Source organism: Hemiscyllium ocellatum, chromosome 5, assembly GCF_020745735.1.
Source record: "Hemiscyllium ocellatum isolate sHemOce1 chromosome 5, sHemOce1.pat.X.cur, whole genome shotgun sequence".
In the NCBI taxonomy this organism is placed as follows: Eukaryota; Metazoa; Chordata; class Chondrichthyes; order Orectolobiformes; family Hemiscylliidae; genus Hemiscyllium; species Hemiscyllium ocellatum.
The window spans coordinates 97,772,264-97,786,336 of record NC_083405.1 but is presented as its reverse complement, the minus strand read 5'-3'; the positions used below and the strand labels follow the sequence as shown (position 1 = coordinate 97,786,336).

Here is a 14,073-nt window from a genome sequence, read left to right as displayed (position 1 = left end):
TAAGCCAGTAATGTGCATCACAAGCTCTGTGGTAACACTGTAATGATGTTCAACTCTATTTATCAGGATTTGTCACTGCTCTCTGGCAAAATATGGTAGATCAATGGGAGAAACCACCCCCAATTCCCCATCTCACTACCACAACATCCCAATGGTGTGTTGATGCATTGCTACTGTTATGTTTGGAATCATCAATATGCTTAAATCATGAATCCTGTACAATTGGAATAAAGAAAATACATTCTAGTTCTGCACTTGAGTGGGCACTGTGCATTAATCGAGAATTCTGAGTAAAGGAATCAATGAGAAAATATTCTGCGCTCGGAGCACACGTAAATTTATCTTGATTGATCCAGAAAACATAACAATAAAAATTATAGCATATAAAATGAATTAAAATGCAGATGAGGATTTGAGTTGAAGCAGGTAACCTTAAGTTAACTCATTGGGCAGGAAAACCATTGTTTGAATGTTACTTTTGCACTTGCTCTACGTTACATTGAATTGTTTTGCACTCAATCCCACCAGTTTTTTGATGAGCGCATGACATTAAAATTTCCCGCAGATGTATTATTTTAACAAAATACAATACCTTCCCAAGGACAGTGAGCTGCTCAACTAAGAAGTGGGTACTTTCAGTCTTCCCAGCGCCACTTTCTCCACTGATGACAATGCACTGACATAGTTAAGGAAGACACATTAGATATCACATCCTTCTACTGAGATCACAAACAACATGAAGAGATTAAAAATGTGAAATGGTGTAGAATGACTTTCATAGAAATATGGAATAATTACAGCTCAGAAGATGACTATTTAGCCTATCATCTGTTTCATATCATCCAACAATTTTTAATTTGTGTCTTATACATCTAGGTCTGCCATTAAAGTATATTCGAAAGAGCAGGGGATATAACCTTAAAATCTTTGCAATAAAACTTCTCGAAATTTGAGAAACAACTGTTCAGTACCACTCTTAATTTTCTGTTGCTCAGCCAATGTTGTATCTAGGTTGTTATTGTCCCTTATACTCTTTGAGCTCTAACTATGTTTACAAATTTGGTGTATAGCACATTATCAAATGACTTTTGGAAGTCCATCCATTGTCCTCATCAACTCTGTTACCCCATCAAAGAGCTCAAGCAGGTTAGTTAAAATCTACTCAAAACCTGCTTAGTTAAACCTAAACAAATTTGTGCTGGTTTTGCTTAGTCAACCTGCATTTGCCCAGGTGAGTATTCATTTTACCCTAATTTATTATCTTTCAAAGCATCCCTAACTCTAAGATATTTGTTGAGGAATCACAGGTACCTGATCTGAGTTGTAAGTGACCATAGCCTGGTAGGCAATGTCAGCCACAGCAAAGATGTGGGGTGGATTCGCAGCACGCTTCGCGGCAATGTACTGTCGGGAATGCTGTTAACAATAAAGTACAACTGAGCATTAACATATACTCATTGTTTACCTGTTGGTACCAGGAATGGAATGATCTCTTCAGTATGCAGATGATGAGATAACTATTTGTCTATCAGTGAAGGTACTGAAATAAATATGTTAACAGTCATACCGATGCCAATATCTTTAGCAAATATAGAAAATCCACAGCAAAGAAAGACACTATTCATCTCATAAGGCGAAGTATTTCCTTCCATCTTTCTTTATTTAACCATATCTGCATACCCTTCTATTTATTTTGTCACGTGTTAGCTTCCCCTTAAATACAGAATGTCATGTGTCAGTACTATGTTGTTTCTGAAGACAGCATTCGTTTCTTCATTCCCATTATTAGGAAATACAAATCCATTCTTCATTATTAACCAGGAAGACAGAAACATTGTTTTATCCTCCCATTACCATTAAGTTTCCAGTCAACTTAGACACCACACACTAACTAGCTAATCAGAAAACATGAGCACATATGAGCTGATTTCAAACTCAACACTCAAGAAGTACATCGTGGGCAGTGGGAGAGCGGCATGGTTCGGTTAAAATAACTGAATGTGGACATCACAAGTTGGCCAGCAATTATTATCTGTCCCTAGTTGGCCTTGAGAAGGTGACAACGGCCTTTGAGAGCCAACAGTAAATGTAATTAGGCTCTTACCTGGACATCATTGGGCTTCCCACTCAATTAAATCCCCAGTCAGGCAGATATCTGCCCCTCAAAAGCTGCAAGCCAACCAGGGGCTTATAGCTCCAGTCCTGGCAACAACGCTGGGAGCAACAGCCACTAGAAGGAAGACACCCGGGTCTTGCCCAGGGATTGTCACTGGATGTCTGGAGTGAGTGGGGCAAGGTCAGAGTCACAGGGAGGGGCCTCACCAGTGCATATGGGAAGTGGGGGGAGGGAGAAGAGGATCGATGCAAAGACAGTGGTTGGCTGTCAGCTGTCCTTCATCCTTCCTGATGCCAGGTCCCTTGAATTCCTGTGACTGATGGCCTCCCTCCCATGACACAGGCAACCTGAGTTTGCTGGGTAGTTTTCAGGAGGCACAGGAGATTCCAGTCAAATCCCTGGGGCCCTGGTATGCTGATAGATAATTGGTTCCAAGTAGCTCATTACCAAGGCTTACCGCTTCTGGGAGGCGGTATCCCAATGTCAGGCCCTTCCCCCACATTAAATGAGGTACAGGTCCCCCCCCTACTCCTCTCCCTTACAGGAATGGCATGCCTGATTCTGCTGGCACTCACACCAGCAAACCTAACCCAGCATGCTCCATTGAATTTTGCATAATGCCTCTTGCAAACAATGTAAACTGCTGAGGGTAAAACGCAAGCTCGAAAGATGATGCAGTGCTAACCAGATCAGACAGTTCATCCCAGGCTGAAAGTCTTTGGTATGAAAGTCTTCAATTGGACTCCACAGCCTTACAAGAACATCCAGCATGCACACAAGAAATGGCCATCTTCAATGGGAAACCCAAAATGTGAGATGAGTGTAACAGTATGGCTAGTTGCCCCAATTTAAGTTTTAGGTCGTGTACTGTTCATGAGTCACCTGAGGCTTGTATTAATGACCTGGAGACATGAATTTAAATCTGTTCATCAAATAATTCTGGAACTGAAAGTTAGTCTCAGTAAAGGTGATGATGTAACCTGCTGGATTGTTGTGACAATCAGCTCACTGCATTCCAGAAATCTATGATCTTTACCCAATCTGACTGACATGTGACTCTAGACCTCCACAATATATGACTCTTAAATACCCTCTGAAATAGATCAGCAAGTCAATGAGTTGTATTAAACCATGACAGCAAAGTATAACAAAGAAAGAAAATCAGGACAGAGGCACTTTTCACCAACCAGAAATCACAAAGGTACATCCTGCCCAGTTCACATTGTAAACTCTGCCTCCCTAATATCTGAGGACTTGGACTATATGGATACAAAACCCGATAGGGTGTTTATGCTTTAAACTGTCTCTTTATTGCAAAATTAAAAAGAATATCCTGGATAGTGAAATGATATGCCTGGTTGTTATGGGAAAAGAGACTCAGGAGAAAACCTGTAGAAACCTGTGCTGAAAATGTGTTGCTGGCAAAGCACAGCAGGTCAGGCAGCATCCCAGGAGCAGGAGAATGGATGTTTCAGGCATGAGCCCTGCTCGAAACATCGTTTCTCCTGCTCCTTGGATGCTGCCTGACCTGCTACGCTTTTCCAGCAACATGTTTTCAGCTCTGATCTCCAGCATCTGCAGTCCTCACTTTCTCCTGTAGAAACATGTGTCCTGGACACAGACTCTCAGTTAGAGAGATCCAGAGAGTGAGCCCAAAACAATTGTACTTTACAAGCAGAGCAAAAAAACAGAATGTTCATGAAGATAGTTTCCCTGTTTGAAGAGATGGAAGTTGCAGGGTTTGAAGGACCAAGGAGTGGACAGAGGGTGGCTTGCTGCTGAAATTCAATTCAGGGGTTCTCAGGAGATTGAATAAAGGAACTTTTACAGGTTTCTAGCAGACATACTGTGGAATACAAGAGAGAACTGAGTCAATTAAGAAAACTGGGAACAGCTTGGGAGTTAATCACTCAGTCTACATATCAACAGAGAGTGTGGTGGAGCGTATTAACCTGGAAAAATGTATTTTCAGTTGAGTTAATTCATTAACTAGGCAATATATTTTCTGTAATTCATCATTCAAGTTTCCTACAAAAAAACTGTTCAGTTGATAAAAACAAAAATGCTGAAGAAATTTAGCAGGGATGACAGTACCTGTTGAGTAATAAATAAAATTAAGGTTTTGTTCTAAAGTTCTGAAGAAGAGTCATATTGTACTCAAAATACTACTTCTGTTTCTCTTTCTATGGATGCTGCCAGACCTGTTGAGCTTCTCAGCATTTTCTGCTTTTATTTCAGATTTTCTTCAGGATTATGCTTTTACATAAGGTTGAGGAAGCAAAGTTTAGACAGAGCATTGGAGGGATACAGGATAGCCAGGAGGAGCTGAAGAAAGGGAGTAGGAGAGTTAAGAGAGGGCATGAAAAGTCTTTGGTGGGTAGGATCAAGGATAACCCCAAGGCTTTTATGTGTATGGGAGAAACATGAGAATGGCGAGTACGAGGGTAGGTCCAATCAAGGACAATAGTGGGAGACTGTGTATTGAGTCAGAAGAGATAGGAGAGGTCTTGAATGAGTACTTTCCTTCAGTATTTACAAATGAGAGGGACCGTATTGTTGAAGAGGAGAGTATGAAACGGACTGGTAAGCTAGAGGAGATACTTGTTAGGAAGGAAGATGTGTTAGGCATTTGAAAAATTTGAGGATAGAGAAGTCCCCTGGGCCTGACGGGATATATCCTAGGATTATGTGGGAAGCAAGAGAGGAAATTGCAGAGCCATTGGCAATGATCTTTTCGTCTTCACTATCAACTGGGGTGGTACCAGGGGACTGGAGAGTGGCGAATGTTGTGTCCCTGTTCAAAAAAGGGAATAGAGGATAACCCCGGGAATTACAGGCCAGTTAGTCTTACTTCGGTGGTAGGCAAAGTAATGGAAAGGGTACTGAGGGATAGGATTTATGAGTATCTGGAAAGACACTGCTTGATTAGGGACAGTCAGCATGGATTTGTGAGGGGTAGGTCTTGTCTTACAAGTCTTATTGAATTCTTTGAGGAGGTGACCAAGCATGTGGATGAGGGTAGAGCAGTGGATGTAGTGAACATGGATTTTAGTAAGGCATTTGATAAGGTTCTCCATGGTAGGCTTATGCAGAAGATCAGGAAGCATGGGATAGCGGGAACTTTGGCCAGTTGGATAGAGAACTGGCTAACCTGTCAAAACCAGATGGTAAATATTCAGCCTGGAGCCCAGTTACAAGTGGAGTTCCACAGGGATCAGTTCTGGGTCGTCTACTGTTTGTAATTTTTATTAATGACTTGGAAGAGGGAGTCGAAGGGTGGGTCAGTAAATTTGCAGACGATACGAAGATTGGTGGAGTTGTGGATAGTGAGGAGGACTGTTGTCAGCTGCAAAGGGACTTTGATATGATGCAGAGCTGGGCTGAGGAGTGGCAGATGGAGTTCAACCCTGTCAAGTGTGAGGTTGTCCATTTTGGAAGGACAAATAAGAATGCGGAATACAGGGTTAACGGTGGGGTTCTTAGTCAGGTGGAGGAGCAGAGGGATCTTGGGGTCTATGTTCGTAACTCTTTGAAAGTTGCCACTCAGGTGGATAGAGCTTGTAAGAAGGCCTATGCTGTATTAGCATTCATTAGCAGAGGGATTGAATTCAAGAGTCGTGAGGTGATGTTGCAGCTGTACAGGACCTTGGTAAGGCCACATTTGGAGTACTGTGTGCAGTTCTGGTTACCTCACTTTAGGAAAGATGTGGAAGCTTTGGAGAGGGTGCAGAGGAAATTTACCAGGATGTTGCCTAGAATGGAGAATAGGTCGTACGAGGATAGGTTGTGACTGCTAGGCCTTTTCTCATTGGAACGGCAAAGGATGAGGGGTGACTTGATAGAGGTTTATAAGATGATCAGGGGAATAGATAGAGTAGACACTCAGAGACTTTTTCCCTGGGTACAACACAGTGTTACAAGGGGATATAAATTTAAGGTGAAGGGTGGAATGTATAGGGGGGATTGTCTGGGGTAGGTTCTTTACCCAGAGAGTGGTGGGGGCATGGAATGCACTGCCTGTGGGAGTGGCAGAGTCAGAATCATTGGTGATCTTTATGCGGCAATTGGATAGGTACATGGATAGGTGCTTAAGCTAGGCCAAATGTTCGGCACAACATTGTGGGCCGAAGGGCCTGTTCTGTGCTGTATTGTTCTATGTTCTATGTTATTTGGAAGTTTAATTGATGTTAGTTTTGTATTGGTTTGTCGAGGTCAGCCTTAAAATGTGAAATCTTGTTGTACTATTCTTTTTATGTGATTGCTGAAAAAATTCATACCTTAATTTACACGTCTCTTCAGGGATCATACAGAACCAAAATTCATGGTGTTATCCCACAGACAAATGAGGTAACAGCCTGTACAAACCTAATCATAGCATAACGTCAACATTCTGGACTCCTTTATCACCATTGTAAATGATTTCTATTCCATTAGCAGGATAGACCCACCAAGAATAGAAACACAATGACATAAAGTCCGGAGAGAATGGTCCATGGAAACTCTAATTTTGTCTCCGGACTCCATGAACTGTCATGACATCAGGTCATATATAAGCAAGGAAACCTCTCAGTGTGTTTGCATCCCAGTTTGTAGCTTAGTCAAGTTGGTATTCCCAATTTGTCAAATGGCTAGTGCTGTTGTCAGCATACACTCCTCCACTCCTTACTGTAACTCTAGTAGCCCCATGGATTGCAATTTGTTAAACAGTATGTCATAGACAGAACCAAATAATCCCACAGCCAGCAGGTCAGATAATTGCTTTGCTAGGCTATCCAATCCAGCTGTGAATAGCAGTGAACAATAAAATAATGAATTGGAGAAGGATCCATGACATTTCCATTCTCAATGTTGGGGAGGCCCAACATGTCAGTGTAAAATGCAAGGCTGAAGTGCTTATAACTACAACCATCTTCAGCCTGAATAAGGAATGGGTGATCATCTCTGCTTGTTCTGATGTCCCTGACATCACAGGTACCAGTCTTCAGCAATTCAATTCACTTTACTTGATATTCAGAAAAGATTAAATGCACTGGCTGCTGCAAAAGCTATTGGCCCCAATAATATCTTTGATATAATCAAAAAGACTTGTGTTCCAGAACAGCCTGCACCCCTGGAAGCCATTTCAGTACAGTTACGACATTGGCGTCAACCCAACAACGTGTAAACTTGCACAAGTATGTCATGTCAGGAAAAAGCAGAACAAACCTTAGTAAAATTGTGGTCAATAAGAACTGGAAGTAAAACATGTTACTGATTGAAAGCATGTCTCGCCCAAAGGAAGATGATTATAGTTGTTGGAGATTAATCACCTCAGCCTCAAGACAGCTTTTCAGGAGTTTCTCAGGACTGCATGCTGAGAAGCAAAGAATCCCTACAATGTGGAAGCAGGCCATTCAGCCCATCGAGTCCACAGTGAGACCATCAACCTCCCATCTGTCGCAAGTGACCAGAAACATTACTGAAGCAGCTATATTAATTCTATGGCTACAATTCAGAGATCCAGGTTAATAAGATTTGCCCACAGGGGTACATGGGTCGAATAGCAGCTGATGGAACTCATTGAGTTCATAACATTCAGTTGAGAACTGTAATTTTCAGTTACAATCACCATGGAGCTCTCATTAATTGCTGTAAGATCCCATCTGATTTAACTCGCACTCTTTTAGAGAAGGAAATCTGTTACGCTTACCTTCTGTGGTCTAGCCTATACATGATACTAGTTACATATTAACGTGATTGACTCTTAACTGCCTAGCATCACTTAGTTCAAGTGCATACAAGGAAATCCTAAATTCCACAAAGGAATACAATGATTCCCCAAGGCCTCTCAGCCACCTAAAGTATAAATCAAGATTGTAATGGAATACTGACTCCAGCTCCAACGATGCTCACAAAGCTCAACACATCAGGCTAATGCTGCATGCTTGAATGGCACTCCATTCACTCCCTCTGCAACCATTACACCAAGTGTATCCTGCTCACTATTAAGATGCGCTGTAGCAACATACCAAAGTTTCTCTGACAGCACCTTCCAAATGTGACAACTTTATTTCTGAGAAAAACAAGCACAGAAGACACCACGGGAATACCACCACTATCTGCAAGTTAAAGAGGATTATAGCTTTCTCTGAGCTAAAGGAATCAAAGGGTAAGACAAGAAAGCAGGAAGATAGAACTGAATTATGGAGTCATACAGTCAGACAGCACAAAAACAATAACCTCAGTCCAAATCGATGATCAGCCATGATCATACTGAATGCTGGAGTAGGCCCAAAGATCCAAATAGTGTCCTCCTGCTCCTATGTTCTATCTATGTACCCACACATCATCCTGGCTCAGAAATAAATAACTCTTCTTTCATTACTGTTGGACTAAAATCTGCAAACTCCTTCTTAACAGCATCTGAGTGTACCCACACAGGGTCGATTAAGGTAGTTGAAAGCAGTGATTCATAACCATCGCTTCACAAGGACAGCTAAGGACGGGCAATAAATACTGACCTTACAAGTCATGCTTGTGTTGTAACAAACAATTTTAAAACATTCTGAATTCTTAATATGCCTTGGTTGTCAGTGCACATGCCACTTTATTGTTGCCTATAATACTCATTCAGGTCAGCTATTACTAGCACTGTTAAAATAACCTGAGGATAGTTCTGAGCTATTTCCTCAGTATCTATTTTAGTGAGAGCAGCTGCTGTTCTGTCTGAGTAAAGGGAAGCAAAGTGACAAAATCTGAAAATGCTGGAGTTATTCAGCTGATAGAGCAGGTCAAAATTCATCTATCTGAATTGTTAACTCTGTCTCTCCACAGATGCTGCCTGACCTATTGAGCATTTTCAGCATTTTCTGGTTTTGTTCCTGATCTCTTACATCCAGTGTAAGCAAAATGGAATATGTGAACAGAGAGGCTGACTCTCTCTCACAAGGATCTTTTGAGGTCCACTTTTATTAGGATGAAGATGAATTTTTAAAGGCAGCAATTAATCAATGTGGTAGCCTTAGAGCCATTCTTAAGTGCTGACACCAGGTTTGAGAGCAGTTTCAGAGACTCATGACGTGGACTCAACAGTCACAACGATCATAAATAGCTTGCCACAGGATCTTTTCAGGCACCAGAGGAAATGATATTGATATTGATCAAGGTTCCATTTCTAGTTTCACTCAGTAGATGATAGATGCAGAGTTCTGCAAGGGTGGCAGCTTCATTCATTTCTCTCAAAGGCACAGAATAACAGCCAAGATCTATTGCCATTGTTAGCTTTACAGGAGTGCCAAATGTGACTGGTGTATCTGAATAGAGAAACAGGAATCATTTGTCAATCTAACGCAATACAGCAGCTCCTATTTCCTTATCAAGGAGATAGTCAGTAATGCCGGCAAAATCATCTCTCAAAAGGTATTTGTGGTTAATACATGACCGCTTCACTTTTCACCGGGTTTTTTATTTGAATCAGGTAATTGAGACCTGAGCATCAAAATTAGCAGGCGCATAAATTTCAAAATGGGCATAATTGCAACTGTGAAACTGGAGTCTTGTTTATTATGTTAGTGCCTGAGAATACAAAGGCTATAATTTCTCCAGCCCAGATAACCACGTGGTACTCCATGGGAAATGGGAGAAGGTAAACCATGCTGACCTTTGAGTCGATTTAATATGACTTTGACTGATCTTTCATGTCCTCTTCCCCTTTCCCTTGATTCCCATGATGGAATGAAAATTTGTCTATTCCAGTTTTAGGTGGATTCATTGTTGGAACATTCATGAATTTTGGGGAAAGAGAATTTCATAGATTTTCATTTCTCTGACTTAAATAATTTCTTATCTCTGTCCCAAGTGATTGGCCCCTGTCCCCTGAGACTGTGCCCAATGTTTTAAATTCAATGGGCAGTGAATAAAGTCCCAGCATTTTTGCATCAACATCACTGATGTAGATCTGTTGTTGAAGATATATTCAAACCTTCTGCACCATGTGCTGACACAATCACACACCACTCTGAGTCGGGAACCATGGATCGCTGCTCCTCCACTGTTGCCAGGTCAAATTCCTGCAACTCCCTTTGATACCTATAGCTGTGGGTATCCTCACACCTTAAGGACTGTGGTGGTTCAAGGAGGCAACTCATGATTATGTTCTCCAGGGCAATGAGGGATGAACAATAAATGCTGACTGAGCCAATTCACCCACATCTAATGACAAAAAAACACACATTGTTGCTTTCATGTTTTTAACAAAACAAGCATGTGTTTATGTGAAGCAGCCACATTTGGCATAACATTTTCTTGGGGAGTCATAGATTTTGCAACACCCTGTAAGATTAATGTTGGAAAATTTGAAGCTTCACCTGTCTATCACCAGGCTAAATATCCAACCAATATAAACCACAATACGCAAGTGTCAGATGCTTTTATAAATGGATATCATTTGGAATCTATAGTGAAAAATATTGGGCTTTACCAATAAGAGAAAAAGGACTTTGAGCTAATTGGAAGCTTTTTTCTTGTGCATGGGATTATTGTTCCTTCTTGAAAAATATTTAGCCCTAGTGTTGACTCAATATCTCCCCTCTACTTGCCCTTATATTTAACTGACATTTTAGTTCCATTTTGTTTCATTAGAAAATTTATGTTCACTACCTCAGTAAGAATTTAGGATCAATAATCAAAAGGTTCAGCATTTTATGTTTTGGAAATGTGTTCAATTAAGTTAGATTAAATGTTCTTTCTAGATCATATTTTGAAATGTCAGCATAAACATCAATGTTTTTTAAAAATTTCAACACCAATTCTTAAGATTTGGTGAAATGGGAATGAAATAATTAGAATGAATATCCTCACAGTGATGGACAAACATTATTACTCCTGTTCCTTTAAGATGACACAGTGGGTTAAGAGAGTGCGAGCTAAACTTTACAGATCACGAAGTATCAGATTTAGAAAACGTAAAATTAGAGATTGATCCAAATATGTTAATTGATGAATTAAAAGGATGAGCACACAGATGATTTTGAACTTTGCGGGAAGTCAAAATTCTAGTTAACATAGAACTAGAACTGCAGGTGGTAAAATGGAAAGAAAGATCTTCAAAACACAAAGAAATACAGTCTTGTAATCATGGCAGCACTAAAAGACATTGTAAGATTTTTGAATGCCTGTTGCTAACTCATTGTTTCTCAGTGCATTCATTGATAAATGAATTTAACTTAAGTTGGAAGATTGCAATACAATACTTCCTTTCAACTCAGGTGCATTGACTAATCTTTCACAAACTCTGTACATGTTCAGTGGATGAAGCAATTGAGGAATTGAGCAAATCAGTTACAGTCAGTGATGTCTGTGCTTCAATATGTTCTATTTGTTCCTGGAGTAAACTAATGACCATAACAACAACTGGTCTGATTTCATACCTCATTCTTTTTCTACCATTTTCCACACAGCTTTCAGATGATGAAGATAACCAGCTAGTTGCCTCAGATTAGGCTCAATAGATTTCTCATCTTCTGACAAATAAGCAATAAGAGACTATAACCTCTGACAAAGGATTTCCAAAACATCGAGAGCTGATAGAATGCCTTTCAAAGAAGTTTGGCCTTCTTTTGTCAAACAGTTTTTTCAAGTTACTAGAAGTTGACAAATTGCTTTGGTTGCCCTGACGTAGCGCATAGTAAGTATTGCGTAGAATCAGACCATTCACCCCAAGATGCTGCTGCTTCTGCTCCATACATCTCCTTCCCATTTCATTGCAGCACAGTAATGTATCCTTCAATTCCTTGCTTAATTGAGTGTTGATCTAACTTCCCCTTAATTGCACCTATTTTAGTCAACTTTTGTGGTCAATTCTGACCACTCTATGGATAAAGAGGTTTGATCTAAACTTTACTTCTGGATTTAATGACTTAAGGATCGCAATGCAGCATTACTAAATTTTATGCTGCATGCCAATTTAAATGATTGCATCATTTACAGATCATGGAGGCTTTCCAGACAAAATAATATAAAGACAATGGTAGCAGATAACTGTGCTGGTCAATGTCAGGTGTTAAATACTAGAGACCTGGATGCAATGATGCAACAAGTTTACTGATATAACATGAATGATCAAGGTTAATGAATATATCTTTGTATACTCCATTACCTTTATCACTAGGAGAAAGTGAGGTCTGCAGATGCTGGAGATCAGAGCTGAAAATGTGTTGCTGGAAAAGTGCAGCAAGTCAGGCAGCATCCAAGGAACAGGAAATTCGACGTTTTGGGCATAAGCATTTCCTGATGAAGGGCTTATGCCTGAAACGTCGAATTTCCTGTTCCTTGGATGCTGCCTGACCTGCTGCGCTTTTCCAGCAACACATTTTCAGCTACCTTTATCACTAGCCTCACATACTCAATGTGCCAAACTCTCAGCACTTGTCACCAATTTCTCTCAATCAGAGCTGATATCTGATATTCAGTTGTTTGTTTCACTTTCACACACTCAGCACTGCAAACTCCACACCTATGTTTTGCAGCTTGCACACATTAACAGCTGTTCAAACATGACAGTCACATCACCCAAAGATATTATACCATGCTAACTGCTCCTTCTCAGCCCTGTTGAGGAGAACTGTGGGTTCGTTTGGGCCTGAAAGATGACAGTATTCTCATTACAAATCCTCTTTCTCGCATGCATTTACCCCTGATTCATAATTCTTTTGATTTAGGCAATGCAAACGTATATCATTTGCTTCCTAACTGCATTCTCCTGCCTGTCTTATTTCAGATAACCAAGAACTAATGTCCATTTGTAGTGGTGGTAGCAGTAGTGGTGGAACAGCAAGCAATGCAAGAATGAGAAAACTGTGATAAAGAAGAACCAGCACTTCTCATATTCATAGCTGAAATATTATCACTGTGCTGACTTTTTAGAATAGCATTAGACAGAATCTGCACATAGTGAGACATTGCAGACACAGCAGGGAACAAGAATAGATGGCAACTCACCAAAGTATGACTTAGCATACTGGCACTTTTGTCTCAGTTGAGCACTTTGAAGGTTTGACCAACTGTTGATGATGTACAGTGAAATGCATGGTGTACTGAAAGACCTACTAGCTAATTTCAAGAAGCATAGTAAGTTTGGACTCCATCTTTCCCAATATGTATATAGTGACTCATTCCCTAAGAATGGCTGTGAACCCAACTTCTGAATGCAAATGTCTCAGTTTTCATTGTGGCATAAGTAGAGTCCACTTGATGTGTGGCTACTGCAGTATAGGCTCAAACTAAAGGCATGGAGGCTCAAGGTGCTGTCATCATAATTGCAGGCACTGATATTTAAAGAACTAGCAGTTCTTTCAAGTTATCACAGTGGTTCAGTAATCTATATTCCAGAAGACTGCTGACATTACTGAGTCACTAATTGGTGGGAGTGGGACTAGCTTCTTCTCTGAAATTGACAGCTCCTCCCATCAGTGCCACTCTGTGAGTGCTCTGACTATTGCCTACCAACTGGAATGTTGTCACCCATGCAGTGCTGGTGCAGTCTGAAGGCTGGCCTAAAAAAGCTAGAGCTGCTCAAGGTTGCCTTGCAAAGCCATCTGTGATCTCCTCCATTATATGTCCCCAATTTTCCAGCAGCCATGCTACACAAGTGATATTGTATAAGAGCACTGGAACAGGAAAAGACATATGCAAAACAAACATGCTTTCATGCATGTTTATTTATAAATTTAGCATAAATGTTTGTTTCATGTTGGCTTTAATATTTTCGTGTGGCGAACAGGACAGTTTGATGGTAAGAAACAGAGGGAAAGTAAAGTGTCGGTGAATGGAAATTTGGCTCTGTGATTACCGTTATCACAGTCAGATGATTTATGGACAGCCTAGCTAGAACAGGACTGCACTGCTTGCCTCCTCCTTTCGTCATATTCCTTCTCTTCCTTCTTCCCTTTAATCATAATTTCTGTGATGGGAGTCCTTAG

The 14,073-nt window shown here is 40.6% G+C and overlaps 1 protein-coding gene across 1 annotated transcript in view; it reads right to left on the bottom strand.

Annotated features, from left to right (window-relative positions):
- myo3a (myosin IIIA) overlaps window positions 1-14,073 on the bottom strand; it is a 180,296-nt gene that overhangs the window by 148,574 nt on the left and 17,649 nt on the right. Inside the window, exon 5 of the mRNA XM_060825714.1 lies at window positions 1,312-1,416. Within this exon, the coding sequence (XP_060681697.1) occupies window positions 1,312-1,416 (105 nt within the window). The remainder of the gene's footprint in view (window positions 1-1,311; window positions 1,417-14,073) is intronic.